A 26,928-nucleotide genomic window follows, 5' to 3' on the forward strand; every position below is an offset into this window, starting at 1 on the left:
GGTTGGACTCGATGATCTTAGAGGTCTTTTCCAACCTTAATGATTCTATGATTCTATGAAATTGCATGCAAGCCAGCCAGTTGGGGTGGTGCTTTCAGACCAGCACAAGGGTGTATGCGTGCCCTGGAGCGTGGCATTAGAGGATTCAGACTTGGCAGGGCCACATCTGCCGTGACAGTGCTGAAGGACTACATAGGGTGGAAGGAGCCAAACACAGTGCATCCTACCTGTCCCCAGAAGTGCACCCAGGGTTTGTTTCAGAAGAAACTAATCAGTTGACTCCAGGAGAGAGACAGTGCATGCACTGGTGCTTACTCAGCGTGACCAACCCGAGAGCCAGGCCCGGGGGAGAGCAGAGCAGGGAGCCAGCTTACCTGACAGTGCAGGGGTACCCCACTGACCCAGGTGAGTCCCCTCCCCTCCGGCTTCCACTGCTGTAGAGGGAAAGGCACCAACATGCAAAGCTTACCCTTGGTTTCACTATAGGAAATGAGCATCAGTCCAAACCTGGTGAGCCCATCAGGCCCAGGTAGTGGCCAGGAGCACAACAGAAATGGTTGCTACGTGTCTTGGACTTGCTATTGCCATCGAGATGAAAGTAAGCGATACTGTGAACAGCATAGAGATGTCTTTCCTAATGTAAGGCCTCAGATAACAAGATCCCAATAGAAAGGTTTGGGGGCAGAGAAAGAACAAGCCTCTGAGCTCTGCTCATTTGCAAGTGGAAAGGATCCCAACTGCAACTCTGCTCTAGCTTTTCAGTACTGGTGAAAAAGCACAACCCAAGTAAGCCAAAATCCTCGGGCTGGAGCAAACCCTTGAATTAAAGCAAATTGCTAAGCTAGAAGAACAGTGAGAACTCCTCCACTTGTGAGCTGGAACAAGCATTCAAGAGCCGCAGCCAGCCTCTAATCTCACTCCATTCTTGAATCTGTCAGGAAAGCAGAACCCGTCTCCTCCAAAAAATTATCCCAATTAAAAACCAACTAGACACAGTTTCTAATTTACATTCCTAGAGTGGAAAGAAGATAGTCCACAGCTAGAGAAGCCTTTACTGACTGTAAGCTCAGTCTCAAAATGAAGCCTGACTATGGATGTCAAAACCCCGTGGGTTCCCTCAAAGCTCTCTGTGGGAGTGCATGCCCAGGTACAGCAGTGCACTCAAGGTAAAATTAATAGATGCAGCTCTTCTGGTATAAAGGTTTATTAATTAAAGTAGAAGCCAAGTCTAGCTCACAAGAAAATTCTCGTGATGCAAAAGCCTGATGATGAATGAAAGGATCAAAGCATGATGATTTTAAGGCTCATAACTTCACATGCACACTCCACTTTTGCTAGCCCACTGCTCTCTCAGACTCACAATTACAATGTAAATCACAGAAGCGTTTCTCTTTAAACCCATCACAAAAAGTCCACTGAATCTGTGACTAACCTTGTCACATTATGGAAATTATCCCAAGGCAATTACTTCTCCATCTGCCAACAGATGCAATATAGAACTATGGGATGCATCTGCAATCCTCATCGTGAGGGCTCCTCCTCATGAACTCCATCCACCTACAAACAAATGTAATGGGGTGGTCTTCTTGGGAGGACCCTCCAATTTCCTTCAGTAGGACAAAAGACAGAGACCACACTCCTTAAAAAGCACACAGGCTTGTGAGTTAAAGATTCAAGAAACCGTGACATCTAAGAGAAACTGTTACTTCTCCATTTCCTAATCAGGAAAGGCCCTGTGCTACCAGTTCTCTACTCTACTTAAAGATCTAATAGCGCAAATTAAAATGAAAAGCAAAACCCTGGGCTCCAAAAGCCTCAACGGATGTTCTGACTGTCTTCTCTGGAATTCAAGACTAGGGCTGCCAACGTTCCTGACCTTATAAACAGAGAGGGGTGGAGTGTCCATGAACTTATAAAAATACAGGGGAGGGAATCTAATTTTAGGCATTGCGGTCCAACATATGTTTACATTAGTATTTCTCAGGTAATCAATGAAGAAAAATGCTCTGGCTTGTCCTTTGTCTACAGAGAAATCTTTGGTATCTAAGTTCAATGGTGTGAAAATTCTCTTTGCCTTAACTATCTTCATTACTGAAAGAGCCCTTTTAAGCACTGCACTCTCTGAATACAGGTGAGAAAGTGCTGCAAGGCAAACAGTGTCTTTAAGAGTGGCTCAGCTGAGAAGACATTAAACCCCTCTTGTAAAGGGCATCCTATAAAAGGCAGCCTACAGGATAACTGGTCCTTTGCGGGACAGGAAAACTCTAATTCAAACCAGCAGTTCACATCTGCTGCCAAGAGAAGCCTAAGAGAAGAGATACCCAGACCTTGTGCCCTTCCTCACAAACATCAGCCATTTATCTTAAAAATTCATCCCAGCATTAGGCTCTGGGAACGCCTACACTAGTAGCTTTCTGCTTTTGCCCTAAAGGCTTGAGACCTTTCATTACTTCATTCCTGCTCAAAAAACCCCAGTTCCCTTAGGAAGAACATTTAGGCGTGGGGACCCTATGGGGATGCACAGCACAGCCCAGCAGCAGCACAGATGCCAGACACTACTTTGCCCTGCAATGAAGTTTTACTCCCTGGCACCTGCCACAAATGAGCAATTAGACCTTAGGCTAAGCAACCAAGTACTCCCCATGCTTACCAAGACTCTAATACTTACAATGAACACAAGCACCTTAATAGTGATGTTCGGTCACAGCATCTCTGTTCAGTACGGGACTCGAGGGGGACACAGGAGGGCTCTTTCAGTCCTCCCTTCTGCTCTCCCATTGAGCAATCCCATCTGCATCAATGCCAGCCCCATCATCTAAGAATAAACAAAGCTGCTTCTTGTGAAGTGGCTTTGCTCAAGCCATTAAAACAAACGCCCGTGCATGTTAAATACACTAACTGTGATGCTGCTCTGTTACAGCGTGAAAGGTGCCAGCAGGAGCAAGGAGTCAGTGCTTTCTGGAATAACCAAGCCAAGAAGCTTCTGCAGCTTCAGCTGTGACCAGCTCAGTGACTCCAAGCGAAGATATACATATGGTAACACGGTGCTGGAGAAAATGAAAATTTCTCCCCCTCCCGACTACAACTCCGTCGTCCTTTATTCTCAGCCACCCATTTAAGTACTTCTAGACCAAGATTTAAATATGCATTTAATCCAAAAAGGTTCTTCTGAAACACTGTCAGTTTAAAAACTTTGACCCAAATAATTTTAATTATCCTAAAATTTAAAAAGATATCATTGGCTTAATCTCAGTGATCTGCTTTTCTACAGACTGCAACAAGCATACACAAAATATAGCAAAATACTAATGCTTAGGCCTTGACTTTCCCAAATGCTGAACACCAACAGCTGCCACTAAAATTACCCAGTGCTTCTGAAAACCTGGATGGTCATAATTACAGAGAAAACCAGTTCACTGTTTGGTCCCTGGCAGCAGGATGGTATTTCATGCTCTAGTCACCCAGCCTCTGCTCGGACTCGGGTGCAGCACCGGGTGCTGGTCGGGAAAGGCAACTGGGAGCCTTCAGGAGCTCGCATCAGGCACTGGGGGATTTGCACCCTATTGCTGGGGCCTGCGTAGCACTGGAAAATAAAGGATTCTTTGAGAAGAGAGAAACAAGAAACAGACCATGCTCTACAGTTTTTAGTGAAAACTCTACTTTGAGAAACTTGAGGAAAGGCTAATGCTCTGGGGAAGCTGAATTAGCTAGCTGGGGATGGGGCATTATACGGCTCTTACTGCTTCGGATGGCAAACGCAGCAAGGAGTTTTGCGAGGCAAGAATTTCAAATTTGTGTTGCAAAACACAAATAGTAAGGATAGAGGAGAACTAAGACCAGAGCCATGGCTGCAACAACAGAGAATACAGATCAATTTAGTTTGGACAAGCCTGCTGAAATCAAGTATATATTCTTGATTATATATATATATATATAATTCAAAGTTTTGCACTTTGTCAGTATGCCAACACACACACACTGGAACCAAACCTCAAGCCAGGTATGTTAAAGCCAAGCTCTGTCCACAAAACCTCATGGACCTTCTAACACTGCACTAATTATATTTTATTTACGGGAATCTGTCTGAAAGGACAGGATGGCTACTAAACTGCATATACTTTAAATTAATTGTTCACTAGAGAGTTTGAAGAGATTAGTTAGAAATGACAAGGCAATCTCCTTGAAAAGTTAGGGCAGCTTTTCTATGAAGACAGTTGAATTTCCAGGTTAGTTACCAGTATACATGTACAGGAATAAAAATGTATCATTCATTTGCAACAGACTCTTGTATAGCATCTCAGAAAGGGCATGAATGTTCTTTGTTCGAGAAGTGTAAGGATGCACCATCCCCTTTCACCTCTGAATGCCACATTAAAATGAGTTGGCCATTAACACAGTAGCGCTGACATCTTCCAAATCAACAGCTACTGCCCAATCTCAGCTTCTCGTGGTCCACTATAAATATATATTAACAAAAAAGCTACATATAATATGGTTCTGACCTCTTAAAACTCAGCTTAGGAGCTATGACTTTAACCCACTAACAGACTTAAAGGCAAATGACCTTTTGCGTACTTGCAAAGAAAAATGTTCTTGGATATTCAAAGTAAAAGAAACATGTACCACTACTTCCAAGCTAAGTATCAATTCTAGATCTTCCTGGTCAAGAGATCATCAGTTTTAAGTATCTATTGCCCTGTCCTTTGCTGGTAAAGTATATTTGATCTTGATCAAAACAAAAGGAAGTTTTAAGAACCATTTCTTAACTCCAATTGAGCAAAAACAGTTATGGGATGATGCATCTCAAAGGAAATGTTTGTACAATGTAAATATATAAATATGCTTTTTGGGCATAAATATTTAAGAAAACTGGACTACAAAGATTACTTTTATATGAACCCCCTAAGTTTCTTCAGATGTGAATAACTCTTATTTTGTCTTGCATTTTCTGTCTTCATATAATGTATTTTACTACTAAATTCATATAATAAAGTTTGCTTTTGAAAGAATCCACAGAGTTCTGCCAAACTAGTTAATCCAGTGTCAGAGACTGCTGCAGCAGATGATTCAGCACCGGGCAGCACTAACACAAACAATCCATCCCGTGGGCCAGTTTTGTGAGCAAAGGAGAATACGGAATAATTGCACGGAAGGCACACTTCTCACACAGAGTGGATATAGTGATGGACACTCGTACCGCTCCCTGCGTAAGTGAAATCCCCCAGATTCAGCATATCTAAGAAGTGCTTACTGCTGTCTAGAAGCAAAAAATTCAACTCTGCCTCTGGGAGAGGCAAGGTTTCATGGTGGGGGGGAAGAAAAAGCAACCTACGGATGAACATCCATTCAACTGCCCCCACGCCCAGTTACTGCTGCAGCTAGAAGATGTGGTACAGACGAAAGGACATGAGCTAGCACATTAGGCCTGGTAGATGCTCTCTCTTCTTCAGAGAATCTCCACATCCCCACCCCGTCTATCAGAAGCTGGGGATGCTACCTCCACAGAGATGTTCAGTTGAGTGCTCTGTGGTATACAGCATTTTATATTCTGATGGGATCTCCAAGCCACGCTGCAGATAAAACTATACACGAGTGCTGGAAGGACGCAGAGATGAAACTTTCTCTGGGGAGGCAGAACATAATGGGATCGCCTACTGCTGCAGGAGTTGTGTAGCTGTTGCTGCACATTACTAAGAAGGAAACCGGAGACTAGATAAGTGCAATCAATCAAGCTTACTGCACCTTATGTAATAAAATTTCTAAACCACCGCAATTTAAGGGATAATGACTCCATGTTAAATGTATGCAGGGAGTATTGACGATTGCACGTATATTGCACAAAATTTCACGTCACATAAGCATGGTCAGGATTGCATGGGTATAGGAGATTTTACCCCACCAGTAAATCACCTCACCTTTGCTGCTTAACCATACAGAAAAATAATTCTGGGAAATAAAGCTGTCAATGACTCCACATGAAAATTCTCAAATTAATATACTTTGTTATTGGGCAAAAAAGCTCAATAAACATGAAAGTAAGGGTACTTCAATAGAGTTTTCAAAATCAGGGCTTGTCTAGTAAAGCAGACCTGATCTGACAGAAGCAGATGCGACTTGACTTGGGAGTTAAGGAAATGTGTATTAGTACGACTCCAGTCAACAACATCGCTAAGTTTTAGGACATCTGATATACTATAAGTGGCAAGCACTAAACACGCTTTGTGACTCATGATTGCCTAAACTCTGAATTGCAGGCAGAGTGAATACAAAAGAAATATGATAGAATGAAATACAATTCCAGCACCAAAGTTGAAAAGCCCTGTATCCAACTTGAGAACTTCACATTGTCAAAATAAGGCCACATTATTTCTGGTATTCTTTATTAAAAATACTGCTGTACACATGAAGAATGAAAACAGGATTAAAGATGAGTAACACATATTGGGATCATGACATTAGAACTTAACATACTGGTGCTTTTTAGGGGAAGCAGTTGACACCTGAATTACTGAAACAAGGGCAAATCAAAATACATAGGTACCCTCAACAAAATATTTACAATATAGTAAATACAGCAACAGAATTTAAAACAGGTACAAAAATTAAAATGACCAACATCAGATGATTTCAAAGGTTGTCCCTTCTGTGCTTTTAGCTGTAAAAAATAGGAAGGTCAGAATTAAATTTCCCATCTGGGAGGGCACATCTTGGTGGCTCTTCTTTCTAAGTACAGATACACAGTTCTTCCTATGAATGGATCAAACTACAACTTTAGGATAACCTTCTAAATAGAATTAAAATGGGGTAGAAGGGCTCTCCCCAAAAAAACACCCAAGCTGAACTTTAGACTGTTCAAATCATTCCCAAATACGGACCAAATGAAATAAATAGAAAACAAAGCTCAACTTTTTTTTTATTTTATGTATTACCTGACACCAAATATTTTCTGGCTGACATTACGTATGAAAACTTATTAGCTGTCTACCTTTTTATTTTTAAACCAAGTCCTGAGGTTACTAGGGGCTGAAGCAAACTGACATTATGCAAATACACATAGGTTTGCAATTTAGACATGTCTTGCAGAGGGTGATTTGCTGGTCTAAAAAGGATGAGAATTCAAGCCCTATTTTACCCCTGCCTTACACTTTCACAAAATATTGGTCCACAAATTAAATTTTCAAAGGTTCCCAAACCCCACAACTGAACGGATGATCCCCTTTCATTTTCAAAGAAAACAATACTCGAAAAAACCTCAGCCCGCTTATAAATTAAGCATTTCATATTTCTTCTAGAATACAAGTACTTCTTTTTTGTACAAAAGAATTACAATATGATTTGTCAAAAAACATATAAAAGACAGCTGCTCTTCCTCAAATACATGAGCTAATGATAAAAGACTGTTTTGCATGTTCACTTTTCAAAGTTCCTGTTCCTTTTATATTAAAAAGAACATTCTGGCAACTGTTATCGTTTGAATATTAAACATTACGTTACTTTTAAAATTCATTCAATCAAATGCAACAATAATCGATTTTTAAACTCAACAACTGATGCTACCTAATGTGGATTCAACCACATTTTCTAAAATGTGTAAAGCATGTCCCTAGTCTTCAAAGCTTTCGATGTGAAGAGAGTTGCTTTTTTCTTGATGCAAGTCTCAAGGCGGAGAATCATTTTAAAGCTTATAAAAGTGGACAGAGAAATATTAAAAACTTCTCTGAAAACTACAAATATTGAGAATTATTAAAATTGATGTCAGTAACATCAGTTGCAAGTGCTTAGAGTCTGTCCTGACCTTTTGAGTTTCCACATTTTCTTCATGGTGAGCACCCAGTGCTATTAAAACATTCAGTGCTGGGAAAGGATAGATACAGTCTTCACTACTGCTTTAAGAAAGGAAATTCCTACATATTTGGCAGTCTTCAGTATCAAAGTGTAGGTGTTTAACTAGAAATCCCATGAATACCCAAGTTTGGAGACAACTGCATGTCCAAATATTGGAAAGGTAATTGAGGAGGAAAATTCCAGACTTTTGAGACTGAATTACTTCAGGAATATTCATGTGTTGAGTATTATCAAAAGTAATATTACTTTGGGCTAAGCAGTGACTGCAAAGGCACAGCAGATCATTATCCCTCCAGATTCAGGCTGTAAAACTTGAAAAGCTCTTGATGCCAGACAACTGCTGTGTTTAGTTAATCTTCTTTTAACAGTGTCTTTGTATCTGTATCCAGTGTAGCGTACCATAATAAAGCTGTGGTTCAAAGAACAGAACTTTATACAAAAATTATACTGTAAATAACCTAAAGTAATACACTCCTGAAACTTCAGGCATTTAAACAATTTCTTTAAAAAAAAATCTATTAAAAAAATTGCATAAATGTAAATGCTTCTGACTAGCAGGAAAACATACAAACAGTTTTTAAAAGGCTCTGGTTGTGTTTAGAGCAAGTTTGATATGCTCCTTAAATTATAGATGTTTTCCATTATGCTATTTTCGTCACTTTGCTTAGACAAAGTTTAAATCAAATGACAGGGGACTTTCTTTCCTTTTTTGTCAATTCACCGATACTTCACTTGACTGGTTTTACAAAGTTTCATCTTCTCACATTTCTTTGAGCTAACAGTGGGTGGCATACAGAGCTTGCATACAACACACTTTTACAGAGGTTACGAACTAAACAGTCATTAATAGAACACCATTTCTATTAAATTATTTACCTGGTCCTTTATGCTATTCTGGGTGCAAATAATATCAAAAATGAATAAATTTTGCTATATCCTCAGTGACAAAAATGTATCCCAGAAATGTCCTTGCAAAGAGTTTCCCTTAAGTATACAATGTGGCAAAACTTCAGAGATCAGAAAAGTCTTAAAAAAATTAAAATTAGTGCATATACAAGTGGAAAAAATAAAAGCAGGAACATCATGCACCTGATGTGTTCCTTAATCTAAAATAAATTCTTCACAGATAAAGCTTCCAATGGCAGCCTTAGCTCTAGGATAAGTGAAACATTCTTCCCTTCAAGTAACAGTGTACCTGACTGAAGTGCAAGCAGCTTTGCTCATCTCCTGTTTGTTTCCCAAATGTGAAATGAGATGACAACAACAATTCAGCTGTAGTGCAATTTGCTATTGGTTAAGTTCCTCAGCAATGTCCTGCATGCTTTCAGCAAATACTACAACTGACCATTTGCGGCTGCAATCAGTTCTTGAAAAGTATTTTCAAAGCAGCGTTTTAAATCGCTGTAAGTTACCACAAGTACACTCTTCTCATCTCTGGAAATGAGGCTTATTTTTTCTGGCACACCAGCATCTAACTGTAACAAGAATGCAAAAGATAAAATAAAAGAAGTGTGAAAGAAATGGCAAAACATTTCCCCAATAACAAAAGCAATCAATTTCTTGGCAAGTACATTGTTGTGGTGCAGTTCAAATCTGCTAACACCACAGAAAGGAAGGATCCGAATCGCACCACAACAGTGTACTTGCCAAAAAATCGAGACATTTTGGTCTTAACCTGGATGGACATTCCAGACCTTTGGACTAGGTTACCATTGTTTTCTTGCCTTTCCATAAAGCTAATAATCCTGCAATGCTATCTTCCCCTGTGTAGAAAGCCTAGCAATTTTTCCATATAGCTCCTGACGAACACATTTGACATTACATTTGCACATAAGATCCACAAGCCTCCACGTAGGGTAGGTAAATTACTTCTTGCCCACTCTAAAATGAAATAATGGATGGACCAGCCCCAGGTAGTCTGACAACCGGCAGAAACCCACACCTCATGTTTTTGGCAGTACTGGAAACAAACTAGTTCCTAAGCTGTATGGTACATTTCATCCCTTACTCTTAAAAAAACAAAACAAACAAAATTCCAAAAACCCACCAAAAAATCCACCAAACCAAAAGATTACCTAGTTATAATCCATAAACATATAGATAATTTGGGGTTAAAGATTAAAGTCTGTTCCACATTTGTTTTCATGTTTTGTTCTGACTTCTCAAATTTGATATTAAAAAAATTGTATGTTACACTATGTACTTCAGAGATGCACTACTAAATCCTAATTTGGAACAGAGGAATATCCTACTTTACATGCTGAAGTCCCTTCCAACACTATATCTTATGTTCTCCTCACTTTGCAAGAAATGTTCATCAATGGAGAATTGTCAGACTTTCTTATAATGCAAAACTTCTGTAGCTCTGTTTTAGTCGATATATTGATATTTCCAAATACTTGACACTACAAACTTTCTTGTTCCAATACAGAAGGTGGGGCAGAGACAAGTGGGATATGACACTATTGAGACAATCTTTGGAAATACAACCCCAGCAGAATTAAATAAATGTATTATGTCGTACTGAAGAGCAGAAAAACAATTAAATTTGTCACTGAGATGTTCCACTAGCTGCTGTCTGGAGCAACACAGCAAGTTAGAAATTTCTTGCATTTGTCTTCTAAAATAATGTTCTGAGCATAACCTTAAAAGCTGGAACCTGCCAAATTTAAAGTTCCTGCTCTGTGAATAGCTTCAGAAGGACAAAAGCAAGCCAATTAGCTTTTAATTCCTGTAGAGTAGGATAAAACCACCAGTCTCTTCCAACATCCATTACAAAATATTATCATAATTAAGTTGTTTGTGAAATATTGTCTACTGTTCCCTTAGCATCATACAAGAAATCAGTGAATTACTTCAATGAATGTAGGATATGGAAGACCTGTATTAAGAAAGCCACACAGCTAACTAGAATCATCAATATTTATGGCTTGCTTTCTCTCCTCCTATAGAGGCATAAATCATTATCTCAGCTGAAAAGATCCCCAAAACACCACTTTGAAAAAAGGGGGTTTTTTTAAACAATAGATTAATTTTCATTCAAAAGGAATGCTTTTGGAGTGTAGCAAGAAAGCCCAGATAACCAATTCTACTAGTACACACTGCAGTTTCAGAAGTGTTTTTCAGAGTGTATTTCCAAAGTAGAGTTCTGTAAGCCTTACATTTTTTGTGCGCTGAGCCCACAACCACAGAAGAGAAGAGCCTCTGTTTAAAAGGGTAAGCCATGAACATTTATAGAACAAGGCATTCTTTGACACCATCTCTTACCTGACCTACGAATTCAGGACTGTCCCCTCTTGCTACAGTACTGTACGGGTCACTGCTTTCAAATCATGATGGCATTTCACTGCCTATTTGAATATCAACATGCTTTCTTTTTGATTTAGCCTCAATCCCTTTAATGTCCTTTTTAAAGTGATTACAGACACCAACCAGAAAGATAAAAAGGAGGTTAAAGAAATGCACAGCAGTGGTCTAACAGGAGATTAAAAGCCCTGACAATTTAGAAAAAGGTTTAACTGTAGTTAAGTCAGTTGTTACATGTCAAAGGATCTGAATATATTCAATTTTTTCTGGAAGAGAAAGTTGGCCATCCTAATCCTAGAAAAGAAAATACTAGCCACTGAAACTGTATATTGTCAGTGTCTGCATCACCATTCTCTACAGAGTGAGTGGAATGACCGAGCAGCTACAAAAAAAAAAAAAAAGGGAAGAAGAAGTAGCATCTTAGTATCCTATAAATTACTGAGGTTCAGCAAAACAATGTAAAATAAGTTGAAAGCTGATCTGCCAATAAAAAAAAAAATCAGCTCATGTACTTTTTTAACTTATAGAGCAAGACAAGTTCTACAACTGCTGAAGATCTTGTGGTCTCACACGTCTCCCGCTGTTAATCATGAGAGTGCTCAGCTAAAATTTTGCTAGTGGTGCAGCTCTTGGAAAACTGCAAATAGCTTTGTTAAATCAACCTTGGAAAACAAAGGGCTGGAGAGGCTAGGGGAGTTATCAGAAGCAAACTTAACATTGTAAGTCACAGAAATTTTCCAGCACTGTCCTAGATAGTAAGGATTTTGCACAAATTTCTATTGCAGTTTCCCTCCTGTCTCCTACTCTGGTCAGCACAGTTTAGGAATGGATCCTCTCGCCTTATGACCATCCTCTGTGATAACTATATCAGTAGAAAACTCCCCCAGTTAAAGGGGTTTTATGGATCCTTTATGCTGTGTTGAAAGACCAGAGTAGCATAAAGGGACCAGCATTGCTTATCCACAGTATTCAATGCATTCTATATGAAAATACTGTATCTCATGCTATATTACTGAATTCCAAGTTTGAAATTTAATGTACTAAGTTTATTTAAAATATCCATAAATGTTTGAATATTAGCTTAGTGAATACATTGTTTTCATCCAAAACAGGGGGAAAACAACCATCAGTTAAATCAACAGAATTAATCTGCTAATGCCAACTTGCTTTGAAGTGGAATATTATTTTAGAGAAATTTAACCCAAACAAATTTTTAAAAGCTAACCCAAGTACAGTGTACCTTGTTAAGACATGAGATAATGTGACTGAGGTCAATCCAAGGAGTACCCGCTTCTGTCACCTGATGGAAAAGGTGATCTCGAAAGAGCTTTAGTAAATACCTGTCTCCAGTTTCTGACCACGTTGGGTCCTTCTGAAACCTGGTGTAAAACAAAGGCTCATATTAAAGCTCAGAAAGTTAAGAAAAATCAAAACCCACAGATATACATGACTCTTCAACCTAAACTGAGTAATCTTACTGCTCTGCTAAGCTACCTGTTAAAATTTGCAATTAAATTACAGTCTCACCTCTGCCACAAACAGAAGGTAATATATTCAAAGTTTCTCAGCTGAAGTACCCGAAGCTAATGCCTACCAAAGGCCCACAGAAAAGTAATGGAAGAAAGCAAGAGTTATCTTCAACGAGTTTAACATGTAAGTGTTAGAAACCAGCATTACAAGCACAACTCCAAGACTATTCAGTAGGATGGAAAACAGACCATGAACACTTCATTTTTATGTAGCAGTTGATAAAAAACAAGCTGAAAATTAACTAGCTTAAAACCAATATCTACACTATTTGCTACAGTTAAAGCAAGCTATGATTTCCTCAAAAACTACTGCCACTCACAAGAGACCTCTAAGAGAAACCATATGAAAAAAATTAAGCAACTCTGGCATATCTATTTGTAGCCTTCTCTTCTCCTTTATTTAAAATTTTGGTCAAAGTCGCTTATCTTGTTTTTCTCAAGGCTTCTTAAATACTCATTTCTTCAGGGGCAAATGTTTAGCTTAAATTTACAAGGGAAGAAACCATGCCTTGCAAACTGGCTTTTACATACTCTACACCATGAAAACAAGTATTTCTTACTCTGGTCTCTCATTGATTGTTCCCAATTTTGCTAGAAGCCTAAACAACCTTCCATTTTGCACCTCCTAGAAAAAAAGAAAGAGGTTATTAGAGTTTCTGAAACATAAAATTAAGACACTTATTTGCAAAAAGATATACAGCCAATGAAGCACTATTAATTACAGTGATTTATTTATTCTAAGAAAAGGGTATAATTTTTTTCAGAAAGATCAAATGCATCATATTGTGTACCGGTAGCCCAGTGCTAAATTTAGCACTTTTATATTTTTTAACACCTTGCTGCCCCAGCAGGAACTGGATCAGGCAATCTATTTCTTTGTGGAAACATAAGTCTAGTCTCTTGCCAGCCTATACTTACAGGTATGCTAAAATACAATTAAAAGTTTAAAAAGTTAAAAGTTAAAAAAAGAGGAATATGTTAATATATATACACACAGTTATCAAGACCTGTAGAAGTATATAGTATAATACCTTATTTCTAGTAAAGATGAAAAGGAACACAATCTATCAGATTTGTTTTTCAGAGTTGCTTTGTAGGCCATTATTAGTAAATATTTAGCTACAATAATATCAGACTAACATTCAAATTACAAATTGATTTCAAATATAATTTTGGAAGAAGTTTTTCCAAAAAAAGCTAGACTTTAAGTCTTAAAACAGTATAAATTCTGAGTCCATCAATGACAGAGACAAAGCAATGAGAACGAGTTCACACAAAAGACAGAACATCAGAATTATAGGTGCTTAGAATACATGCAATTGAAAAATTGATTTCATACATTTTTCCTCATGAATTAGGATGCAGTAAAAAGAGTTACATCCTAGCTTACATTAAACAAAAGATTAATCCACAGTGTAAGTAAAAGCTGCTCAAAGCTGGCAGGAAAAATAAGATTCTCTCCCGATACTATTCATATTCTCCAATGGCCCAGCTCTCCAACATTATTCATGCTAAGCTGCATCTCATTCTATCCATGATCATATTGATTTCAAATGAATTCAGTCTGGAGTAGATTATTGTGCACAGCTGGGTAAATAAAGTAGGTCAAGGTGATAATAGCTTGACCTCAGACAACCTATGGGTTGCAAGACTTCTATTACCAGTCTAAAACCATACAGCAGAACAGCTTGTACCACAGTTGTAGCTACACTTAGAGACTGACAGGGAAGACTTACCTTGTCCAGCTAGCAGAGGTCTATACAACCTCCAAATAATTTTTTGGTATGTGGTCAAATACACAAAAGCCCAAACCACATCTGTGTGAATGCCACTGCCTTGCAGATTCCCAGTCAATGGTGACACAGCTGAGCAACAACACTGGCACTAAGTCTCCAGGTGGCCTCTCTGCAGAGTTGGTAGCCTGTAAGGCAGGGAGCTCTTCTACAGAGTGGATTAGAGGACTTGAAAAACTGAGGCTTTGAATGCTGTGACATATAGATGATGGGAATATTAAGGTGAGGAAGGAAAGGGATAGAGTAATGGGGTCACTGCTGTGTGAAACGTGAGCAACAAAATATTCATGGCTTCAAGAAAACAAAAGTTATTAACTACATACAAACCACCTCCAGCATCAGAAGCCCCGAAGCTACAGATGACTGTGTGCTTGGAGAATACCAGGAAAAATATCATACATGCTAGTCGTCTTCTAATATTCTCCCCTAAGCATCTGCTTTGGGGCAATAATGAAGAGAGGGTACCAGGCTAGATTTAAGGGATACTGTAGCTCTGATGTTACTGAGGATGTGGTAGTACAAACAAGTTATAGTACGACAGCTAATTAGCAACTGTTATTTATCACTGCCAGGTAAACAGCTATTGCCAAACTGGGGGCTACGCAACAACTTGGATTTGTAGTGGCTCTGCTCACCTGCCAGTGGTAAGCAACTGCTACAAACAACCTGACTGAAAATGCGGACTGCTTAAAGCTGATTACAGGACAATCTCCATCTTTGTTATGGGAAAAGGTCCACCTGCCCAAATTTGTGCAGGCACATTGGGCCACCTGAACAAGAAATGATTGTAAACATCTTCAGAGCAGGAGTAGTGGTTGACTCTGTCAGAGTGGGAATCTGTCATCTAGAGCTTTGCATCCAAAGTAGATACTGCCTTGCTCTTCTACAGCTCTTTGCTTCTGATAGATTTCAGTATCTTTCACTAAGGAGGGAAAAACTGTTATCCAACAAGCCAATGGTGGAGAAATTAAGAGAACCAGTCCATCAGAATCCCAACCATTGGTCTACTGCCTCTTAAAAAAATTCTCAATGAGAGCATGGAATGGAAAGGAGTCACAGGACTTGATTAAATCCTTCAAAACTTAATACCCTACCCTACATGTATCTTCAGCATCATGAAAGCCTTCTGTAATATATCTCGGTCTTGTTAGAAAATCCTATGATCGGTGGCTTCTGATGAGCACACACCCCTTCCTGTTGAACAAATACACACTAACATGGGACAAAGTACATATTTCCTTTGTAGCTAGCACTTGATACCTTGACTGAACTTGATAGACTAACCAGACCCACACAGCAAGAGGCACATAATTCAGGGAAACTGAGGATAGCAGCCTTTAACCTCCATGATCTAGCATTCATTTGGAAAGGAAAACGTACAAGATCAGTAAATGGACACTGGAATCCAAATCTATCCAAGAATTTAAAGGCAGCATTTGTTGCTGTATAACCTCTAGCACAAACTACATGATCTCGTGTGTGATGACATACATGGCTTTATTTACTCAGAATACTACGTTTTAACCATTCTATAAAGAACATCTTTTCCCCAAGACTGCTGGTTGGACATGAAGATGTTACTTTAGTTAAAACCCAGCTAAGGACATCCTAAAACTAGTGGTTCTTGGAGCTCTTGTACTTTCAATACCTTGAGCTTAAAAGTTCTCAAGTCTGCAGACAGATTACTTAGGTTGCTAAACAAACAAACAGAAAAAACAGTAGAAAACATTTCCTCTTAAGGTACAGCTGTAGGAATACTGACTATAGGTCTTCCTGTAGGAATTACTAAATGATTTACCTTTGCAAGGTCTTCCTCTATAACATCATTTCGCATTTGAGCAGCATCCAACTGAGTATAGAATCGTGCACCAATCATAGGCATGATATCATTTACACTGCGAAGCCTGTTTTGGTCGGTCAGCAAATACCTGCCAAAATATCCCCACCCCCCAAAAAGATTACTTAAACATGCTGCAAATGCCAGAGAGATTATCCTATTATGATTTTATAACTATTTGTCCCTGATGTCTATTTAATACACAAAGTTGACAATTGCAGCATTTCTTAAAAAAAGATAGTGACAGAGAAAACATGTGTGTTAACTTACATGTATACATCCAGTCAGTTATTTATACAAGATAGGAGTGTACTTTCATGGAACTGCATAGTTCACCCACTCAAACAGCAAGAACATAAGCAAAAAGAGAGAAGATGCAAAGATTCAGATTGTCATGCAATTGTTTTTCAAATGAGGGAGGTGACAGATTTCTACTTTTCCCTCTTTGGCTGCAAGAGGAGAAAGGCTGACTATACTAAAGAACAACACAAAATAATACGCAGCCAAGAAAAACTAGCGCTCAACCCTTTGGTCAAAAAGGCAACGTGCCTATTTCTCAACACCTTCTGAAACTGTAAGATAATACTAGCATATTGCTATGGTAGATAATAGGCAACGAAGCCCAGTATTGAAGACAACTTAAAATGCTTGCTTTGTTTAAGCTCCTAATTAAGAGCTTTAACAGCACTTAGTAAAGAAAGGACATTGATTTTATTAGATACACCATGAAAATACACATTATACAAACAAATTTTAAATTATGTTTGATGAGGCACTGACTGTGCAGACAACTCAGTGACAGTAATTGTATCTGTAATCTTACTTACAAATGAAAATGTCAAAAGATATTTTTAGATGCATGTTTAAAAAAAAGTAGTAATTTCCTTTAAAAGATTTATTAAGCAAACTTACAAAATCAGATTCTTCAGATCAGAGGAATAGTTGATTGTCACCAGTTCCATTGCTTTCTGCAAATTCTCTCTCTGAATTCCTGATAAAGAATTGCAAGCCAAAGCCAACACAACTTTCCCCAGGGAGATCAGATCTGCTTGCTAACAGGGAAAACACAGAGGTAAGATTCTTAGTATAGACAAATATTAACTATGGTACTAGATGTTGTTTAAAAAGAGACAGTCTTCAATAACCTTAGAAGAATTTGACCAACTAAAATAGGTGCTATTCAAGTCATAGTTCAATACGACTGTTCAAGTTACAGTAGCCAAAACGTACAGAGGAAAATCTGTCCTGATTTTCTGTCCTGATACCTAGCAATTTCTAGGTACTATATTTATCTTTGAATGCTTAAAATTTACCTATCTTCAGCTTAAGGATATTACTCTTTTGTAGTGAGCAGAAGCTCTGCAAAGAGATTCTCCTAATCACACACCTGCTCGCTCCTGACAAGTCAAGGAGTTGGTGGCAAACAGAGCAAGTCTTCTCGATATGAGACACAGAAATACCTATCAAGGATTATTTATTAAAACAGAAACATCATTTGCTGGACTCAAATCTTTTCACACTGGCCATCCAGTGTGAATTCCAGACTGGAATCCACACCAGATTCCAGCAAATGGTGTTTCTGTTTTAACAAAAAGCTCAAAGATTTTCACCTCTGATGGACAGTGTGAAAAGATACGAACTGCCTGAAATAACTAGCCAGGAACAGGCCTGTATAGCTAACAAATTGAGCAGCATCACATTTTATGAAGAAATCCTTAGTATTACTAAACACTTTCCTAAAAAGTAGAACTGCTCTTAAAAGATGAATGCTGCATACAGGCTGCTTTGCCACAACAGAAAATTCTGCCACTTTTAATAGACAGCCACCAGAAATTATTTTGAAAAGCTATACCAGATTTTAAAGCTCACCCCTAAAAACAGGAACCTAATATAGTAGCAGACAATGACATTCACAGCAAAAGCTGCCTGATTCTTTCCAGGGAAAGGCTTTCAGCTGCACACAACTTGGCGAAACTTGAAACACCTGCAGCTTTCCATGCTGGATGCCTGCTTCAGACTGAATTTAAGAGTCAGCTAGAGATACAAATTTAGTATTTTCCTGAGGTTTTTTTCTGAGAAAGTAAGATATTTTTGCAAAAGTACGTAAGTGAAAGCTACTAATTATTGAGAATTTCAGCTCCATAGTCTAGAGCAAGGCTATGCCATTTAGCAGAGAACACAGTCATACAAGTAATACACCTTCTGTCATTTCTGTAAGAAAGGCCAAAAATTTGGCAGCACTGCAACATTAGAAGTCCTGTTTAGAATTTGGCAGCTTTAGAAATGTGCTGTGATGGTGAACGTGCCATAGCCCCTCACAGCTCTTCCACCCAGAGGGGTAACCATGTTTGCTGCCTCTGGCTGCAGTAACTGAGCAGAGCTTTCCCTGCAGCCACATCTCCCAAGTGTTAAGGGACAGAGTAAAGAAAACTTTTCCAGGTCTCTCAGTGTCCCCACTGTTTCCATATAAAATTTGATTAAGCAGCACAATTTAAACATGGATACACAACATGGCAGAAGTTAAAAAGCATGGTACTCTTGTAGCTAATGAAGACAGATACAGGATGCGGAAAATGAGACAGAAATAAGGACAAAGCGGTGGAGAAGGAGACGGGACTGGCATTTGCTAGACTCAATTTCCTAAGGAACCAGGAATTCCTGAGTATCAGCATTCCTTTGTACTTTGGTAAATAGAAATGAACCAGAGCAACAAACCCCATTTTGGTGGGAACCCACTTGCTTCCACTACCAAGTAGTCAATTTGAGCAGCAGAGGACACTACTATAGTACTAAACAGGAATCTTGCTGATGCAGTATCTATACAGAGACATATGTCACCTGGCACAATGGCTTTTTTTTTTTCTCTCTAAGACTTAGAAGAAACATGTAAATATTTGTACTAACCACAATCTACCTTCTTTCTGCAGTCCCCGACTTTACACTTAATACCTTCCAACTTTTAGTAATGCATAACGATGTATCCTATATAAATTCTCTAACATCACACAACCCTGAGACACCGAAAATATGCAACTTCAGGCAAGACCCTATGAAAACATAGTCTTCCTTTACATAGGTGTTTTCATAATACAGATTACATTAGATTTTAAAAATGCTTGAGAAAGAATCTTACATTAACATCAGCCAGGAAATTCTAAATTCAGGCTTTTGGGTTTTCGAGCGTTTGACTCACAACCTTAATTTTTGTTTGTTTTGCAAATTACATCTAATAGAAAAACTAGCAGAAATAATACAACACACCAATGCAGCCTCAAACACACACATTTCAAATTACAGTCAATGCTTAACTTGTTTTAGTTGCAAAAGTGGCTTGGATTCATCCCACTAATTTTAGGAACTCAAACTTCAAGTGATTCAGTTAAGAGTCTGATCGATTTAAGATCTCTGTAATTCCGCAAGACAATTCAGATTTTGAACGAGCTGAATTGCTCTCTGGAGGCACCTCACTATTCACTGACAGCTGAAAACCTGAAAGAAAATGTTATTAACAATGCCCAATGTTTGAAGTTTTACAAGTGCACAAAGACAGGCAGTAATTTTCCTGTGTGATAGGAGAATCATAGAATATCTTGAGTTCGAAGGGACCCATAAAGATCAGGATTTATGGAAGTCAGATTCCTATTTTAGAAGGGACAAAGCTACCATCCACTGACCAACTCTAGCCATGCAGACAGGGTACACAACTTCCCAGAAGCTGGGGTACACCATCCTTTCTATAAGGAAGCAACCCACATGTGCCTATTAAGCCCTAACCCCCGCTCTGAAAACATCAACAGATTCAGCTCTTCCTGCTTCTAGGCAGAGAAAGGTTAAAGGAGGCACACAAGAACTACTAGACCTCCTTGGAGCAGGGACACCAGAAATAAATGCTGTATTCCTGTAGTAGCCTTGCTAGTGCAAGGTACAGATCAACATTAGGTACAATCATTTCCCTGTTTATACTCCATACCGTGTTTTGCACGTATCTATGGATCATACCAGTTCCTTTTGCCACAGACCTGCCAGAAGACTTTTGTTATGGTAACTATCAACAGTGACTATTAAGTCATACTAAGTTGATTCTCAACTTCAAGGAAAAGCTTTACACCTTTTAAGTACAGGCTGCCTTTTGGTCAAAAATGTACCTTGCATGCAACTAATGGACATTTAATTAGCAATTCAATTCATAACTGTAACCTGTACCAATCTTTTTATCTCCTGAAAGCTTTGCTAGGAAAGATTTTATCACCATCATCTAGTTCATTGATAGACATATTAAATAGCATTAGACTAAAAACCAGCCCCAGGAGATAAACTCAGAAACAGCCCCCTTCATTAATGTCTCCCTGTTATCAAATGAATTTCAAATGTGTCAGTGAGCAATTTAAAAGTTAATTGAATACGTACCCTTTCCCTTCTGCATAATTTTTTTTAATATTAAAAGGTATGTGCTACTATGCCAAATGCCCTGGAGATACCTCAGCATTTTATACACTTGGCTTTATCAGCCAGACATGTAAGCTAGTCAAATAAATCTTATTTTTGACAAGATCCATTTTCCATAAACTCTTTGAAACTGACATTACTTTGTTTATACTGTTCCACTGCTTTGCTTGTATCAATACCAGCATCATCCACTCTACAATTCTGTGGATTCACTTACTCTTTTAAGTTCTGGAATTGCACTTAGAAGTCCCTCCAAGTTCCTAGATTTTTTTTTTTTTTTAAGTCAACATTAATACTTCAGATGCCTCTTCAGCTAGTTTCTTTAAATTTGGGGAGGTATATGTGAAAGTTATTTTGGTTTGCTAAGTTAGAAATATTTACTTTGCGCAAATGTAACCATATAGCCCTCGTTAAATCAATAAAACTTATGCTTTCTCTTCATTTCATATGGAGAGGACTCACCTTCATTTAATTTTATTCCAAATACAGAAATATTTATTAAACCTTTCTACTGTTGCCTACATCACCATTTACAGTTTTCTCATCTGTATCTCATAACTGACTGACACAAGACTTAAGGATTGGGGGGTGGGAAGTGATGTGCTGGAATTTATATAGGTTTAACACCTTGTTTTTAATGCAAGCGGCCATTCATATTTCATTTACTTCTTTTTAGCTTCCCTTATTGTTGCCTTTATTTAACTCTTAAATGACCATATAAATTAACGTGTTTAACACAGATCGTAATGAACAATTGCATTCTTTTTACATAGCCCCTCACTGTTCTGGCCAAACTCTTTCCTATCTATATCAACAATGGGAAATAGCCAGAAAGTGACAAATGCTAACAAAAATACCTTCCTCCATTGAAGACAGCAACAAGGAAATGCATATTAGCCAGGCAGTAAACCAAGAGATAACCTACATTTTTAACAGTCACAGGAGTCTCAGAGGAATTCAGGAACTGGGTCATGGATCGAGAGGAAAAAGGACAAGCAGCAGCTGTTATTTTGTAATTTTATCTGGCTAGGGCAAACAGAGGTAGAGGATGATAAATGACTCCTGAATTTCAAGGAATGAACTCAGTCCAGAATCTCTGAAGGAACAAAATGGATAGTGAAAGCCTAGCCCTTCTAGAGGAAATGACAAAAAAGAAGGCAATACTGTATTTTCTAACTCCAGTTTAGATCTTCCAAACTATGTATTTAAGAGTACTTCTCTTCTGGTTAGCAGTGATACCTGAACAATTTGGATAGTAACAATGTATAAAACATGCAAAAACATCCCCCCTAAACAAAACTAGGCATTACCAAGCAAGTTAGTTGCCAAGTGTTGGGCTGCTATGGTGGTAAATGCTTTTGACATATTCGCATACCTGCAAGTATTTTTAGATTTTTATCTCCAAGTACATTAAACATTTTGCTTTAAAATTACTGGAATGTCATAATATCTCAGGAGGATCTCTTTCCCAGCTGCAATTAAAATAAATTTAAAGAAGTATTTAGATTTAAAAAAAATCTCATTACATTTTTAGGCATGGAATCCCTCACTTGCATGTATTCCTATCTTCCCTCCGCTGTTTTCCACTAAATGATTACCAAAAGCCCATTGCTACGTAGCTGGGCAGGGGGGAAATCCTTTGATGTACTCACAGTACACTGAAAATTGCTTTACTGTATCATTAAAAAAAAAAGTCGCTATGTTCTAGGACATGGTCTCCAATAAGCTAGTTTCTGCCTGGCCAAAGTTCAAACATTTCATTTATTACTGGAAGACTCTGAATGAGCAATTTTCTCACAGTGAATAAGCTCAATTAATGAAAATAAATTAAATCCAACTCCCTACTGTAGCCTTTCACTCCCAGTACGGACAGGGTATGTGATGACTGCTGAAGCAATGTACTTTACCCTGAGGGGAAGTTAGGGAAAGAGGCACTCCTGTACACAGTGATGCTCCAGATGACTGTGGAACAGTTTTTGTTAAGTCTAAAGGGATTCTTCTTAATTCAGGAATTATGCAGAGTCCACACTTCAGGGAACGCCAGCAGAGCACGGAAAAACTAGGAGCCTAAAATAAAGATACACTAGAACCTTTTAGGAGTGAGGAGAATGCCTAAGTGCAGTTATTTAAAAGATCTCTTACTCCTCTGTGAACAGGTATTCAACACTTAAGTTATTTTTGTTAAAATAACAAAAGAGAAAGCAGAGCAAAAACTGTTACTGAACCATTATTTTTTGATCTCTAACACTAAATGTAAGATTTTTCTTCTCCTCCTTTAGAAATTCGTATTTCCAACCATTTCTGACTTAAGTTTGTTAAATACTAATAGTTCAACCTGTTTGGTGAATTTGCTGAAATTTTAGAAGCAAAAGATAGCAAAATGAGCATTCACATTTCTAAATTACAAGCAAATTTGAATAATGCATGGCAGAACCAAGATCAAATCAGGAATGAGAAAATGCAGTTATTTATAGATATACTGGACTACAGTTTAATTAAAATACTTGTCTTCCAAAAGGAATCACACTGGTTTTCAGTACTCCCCGTGCCAAGTCACCAACCTAACTACGGCACTATTGTCTTACCTGAAACTGAGCCATTAATGCCAGTGGATTATTTTGACTGTTGTCAAATGTCAAAACATCAAAGATTCCAACACAATTAACTCGTAACCTTTAGGAACGAGAAAAGGAAGAAGTGTCATTAAATTTTGTTGGTTACTCCATTTTTCCTCTAGCATTCATTGAATGCTTTGATATGACAAAAAAGTCATAAGTACTCAGCAAATTACTATAAAGCAGAAAATACTAATTTTACTATTTGATAAAACAAAACAGATAATTTATTTGTAAACTGAAAACTAACAAATTTCTAAATTGTCAGTAGTGGATCTGAACAGTACTTTGAGGATAATGCATAAGTCTTCCCAAAATATGTTTAAAAAGAACTTTAAAAAAATTTACAAGTTTTAGCATGTATTCATTTTTAGTCTCATGCCAGTTAAAAGTAACAGAACTTTTTAGTTAGACTTTGTTATTTCAGTAACAGGTGCACGGTCAGCAGCTACCATGAACAGAGATGACAGTACACAGTGAAAATGAACGCTTTCATTACCTTGTTTTGCCTGTTACTAGAATCTTTGTTGGATCCATAACTCGGCATGCCAGTCCTGCTGTATGAATGGTCCGTAATGCAGAGCTGAGCTGCACAATATATGCCCATATCAAAGACTCTGGAAGCAATCCAGCATGCTGCCGCGGTAGAGGCCCATCATGCTGACCTAGAAGCAAAACATTGTAAGCATCAACAAAAGGCTACTACATAAAATTAAAGTTGGCACATTTTGAATTATACAATTAATTCACATACTCATTTCATTCAACTCTCAACAGTCCTCAAAAGACTTATCTATTGTGCTTTAATGGTTGGGTTTTTTTTTTTTTGGTTGGTTTGGTTTTTTTTTGGAAGGACACCACATTTTAAAATGCTGACAATTTATTAGGCATTATTATTTTCACTCTCACGTTCAGGAAAACTATGCTGATTTTTAAAGTTTAGGATGAATAATCACTACAAAAAGAGCAATGGTAGGAAATTGCTGAAAGTGGCTGGTACATCAAAATATGCAGGTACTTCAGAAGTAAAAATGCTGGTATTCTGAAACAACGAGCATATACCACAATAGCTGCAACAGATCCCGTTTTACCTCCTTTATAGTAGGAAGGCTTAAAAATTAAACATTATCTATCATCTGATAAGACAAAGTAACAAGCTAGTTTCAAATTACATGGACAAATCAGACCGGAAGATTTGGTGGCTAAACATCACTGAACACAACTTCATGTATGCTCTGCTATGACCCAACTCCCTGACAAGTCATCACTGCATGACCCCTGTTCAATGGGCCATATGAAAGCAATGCATCACTCCCCTTCTAAATGGATTTGTAGTCCTCCTTTCAAAAGTAAAACCAATTCTTTGCAAACACCCCCCCAAATTCTACATTGCAAACTGTTTGAGTAATACTGAGCCAGAGATAAAAAAATAAAGATATAGGTAACAAATGCTATCTTTAGTAAGATGTGTGTAATACAAAGAAGTTGCTACTGTTTGCGTGGCACAAAGCTGAAGTAAGAGAAGAAAATATATCCAGAGTAAGACAGTGCATCTCAATTTTACAAAACATGATAGGCATTTCATGAGGTTGCCTCAGTAGTGATTTTGCTAATTTTGAGACAAGTAATATCAACAGTATTCAGGAAAATCATGTAAGCATCTGATTCAATTGTAAACTGACTGCACTCCTCTCCTCTAAAATTTTGTTTCTTGGGTTTTCATTTGGGTTTTTTTCCCCTCTCCCTACAGGAGCATATGAATATCTGTGCACATGCTCAAAATAGTTGTGTGTGTGCTTGCATGTGTACACACAAACACTTATATGTGAGAGTTAAAAAATGAAACAGATTACTGAAAACCTTTTACTTAGAAATTTTACTGATTTAGGGGTGATGGGCTGGGAATGTTCCCAGCTTTCATTTCTGAGCTTTTGTTTGTTTGTTTTTAAACATTAGTTCAGTTTCCAGGTTTAAGGTGCTTTGGTTTAGATTATAAAGATCAAGACACTGACTCCTTTAAACAGCAATAAGCCTGAATAGAATGAGATATTCTTTGTTTTTTTCTGGCCTCCTGATGAATCATTATGCAAATCACTTCCCACAAACCAGCATACCAGAAGTCTCACGTAGCAAACTTTTTTGCCCTCATGATTCTCTCTTCTTCAGCATGACAAAAATTATGCTGATATAAAATAACTGAGGAGATATAACCTCCTTTATTAGTCAAGGCTCTTTTTCTAGTTACTACTTGCTATAGAATACACTTTATATTTGGTAAACAGCAATGTTGTGTGATATGTTTAACAGGAATGCGTAACTCTGTCTTACAGTGTCCATACATCTGTATGAAATAAATATTTCCAGAACAGAAATGTTGCTATAATACCCCAAGGAGAGAGAAAAGCCAAAACTTGGGGGTTATTTTTCTGCATGCAACTTAAAAACAACAGCACTTGCCCTTTGATTTCCAGATAAAGGCAGTGTAACCAAGAGAATATTCAAACACCAAAAAGCTGAAAGATCAGAGTTCAACACAGCTTCTCACCCTCTATCAGAAAATCAACAACATTATTTTACTACTGGAAAGACTCGCTTGAGGCTACAGCTGAATCTAGGCTGTTGCTTTCAGACTGGTTGGCTGCACCCCATGTTCCCATACACTAAAGGTACAAGCTAAAACAGTGGAAGAATCAGTTTTGAAATACCTTCTTACATATCTATTTGTTCAAAACAAGTAAGATTAAAAGCAGTTCAGTTTGCTGCAATGCTGACCACAAAGTATGTCCCATGAAGGCCCATCAGGCCTGCCACAGATGGCACTTGAGCAAGGACCCAAGGAGACGAGACCCAAAAGCTCACTCTTCAGGCAAAATACCAAAAGCTTTGGAAAGCTTTCCAAAAAGTACTGAACACAGTGAAAAAATCTAACAAGAATGTAAGAAAACATTACAAAAATGACCAGAATTACTTTACGCCAAGAAGTGGTATTTTAGAGGCTTCATGGTTGATTTGAAAAAGGCTTCCCACCACAGGCTGAATCCACAGCCACAACATGCAAAATTTCAGATTATGTTCTTCCCACCTACTGCAGGGCAGACTCTCCCACTACTTTCATCTCTCTGAGATGCAGAACAGATACTAATGGAGAAGATTAAAAATTAAAGAACTGCCATTCCAAAACCACAGGTTATCCATTATTTTTCCTTGCTGCGTTAAAATAAACTCATTGTCAGCATTATTTATTTATAAGTTCTGTGGTATGATGTTCTCCACTGAGCAAGAAACCTCCCCTTTGCACTGGTGTATGTGTATACTTCTTTTTTGTTTGTTAAAAAAGCATTCAAATGAAATTCAGTTCCCCAGAGCAAGGATAAAGCCAGGGATAGTCCAGGGGTGGGAAGGAAGAGCTGGGACCACCGGCAGTAGGACCTGTTTTACATCATCAGCAACACTGTCAGAAAGCATGCTAACAAACAGCAATTCTTATCAGACAGTTATGAGAAAAAAATCAGAAGCCAAATGAAAGATTTAGCTGCTCACTAAATTGAACCTTTTAG

The 26,928-nt window shown here is 38.1% G+C and overlaps 2 protein-coding genes across 3 annotated transcripts in view; one reads left to right on the forward strand and one right to left on the reverse strand.

Annotated features, from left to right (window-relative positions):
- FLT1 (fms related tyrosine kinase 1) overlaps window positions 1-5,007 on the forward strand; it is a 101,501-nt gene extending 96,494 nt beyond the window's left edge. The window contains 1 exon segment of the mRNA XM_009290222.1: window positions 2,921-5,007. Within this exon segment, the coding sequence (XP_009288497.1) occupies window positions 2,921-3,119 (199 nt within the window). The 3' untranslated portion in view covers window positions 3,120-5,007.
- Window positions 5,008-6,369: 1,362 nt separating this feature from the next.
- The window catches only part of PAN3 (PAN3 poly(A) specific ribonuclease subunit), a 78,124-nt gene continuing 57,565 nt past the window's right edge, over window positions 6,370-26,928 (reverse strand). For both annotated transcript variants that reach the window (XM_019474865.1, XM_019474866.1), the window contains 7 exons: window positions 23,871-24,036; window positions 23,342-23,429; window positions 17,223-17,362; window positions 16,272-16,401; window positions 13,241-13,305; window positions 12,392-12,530; window positions 6,370-9,320 (listed from right to left, as the gene is read on the reverse strand). In XM_019474865.1, coding sequence (XP_019330410.1) covers window positions 9,180-9,320; window positions 12,392-12,530; window positions 13,241-13,305; window positions 16,272-16,401; window positions 17,223-17,362; window positions 23,342-23,429; window positions 23,871-24,036 — 869 coding nt within the window. In that variant the 3' untranslated portion in view covers window positions 6,370-9,179. The remainder of the gene's footprint in view (window positions 9,321-12,391; window positions 12,531-13,240; window positions 13,306-16,271; window positions 16,402-17,222; window positions 17,363-23,341; window positions 23,430-23,870; window positions 24,037-26,928) is intronic.

The sequence above is a fragment of the Aptenodytes forsteri genome, unplaced genomic scaffold (assembly GCF_000699145.1).
Source record: "Aptenodytes forsteri isolate BGI_AS27 unplaced genomic scaffold, ASM69914v1 Scaffold155, whole genome shotgun sequence".
NCBI lineage: Eukaryota > Metazoa > Chordata > Aves > Sphenisciformes > Spheniscidae > Aptenodytes > Aptenodytes forsteri.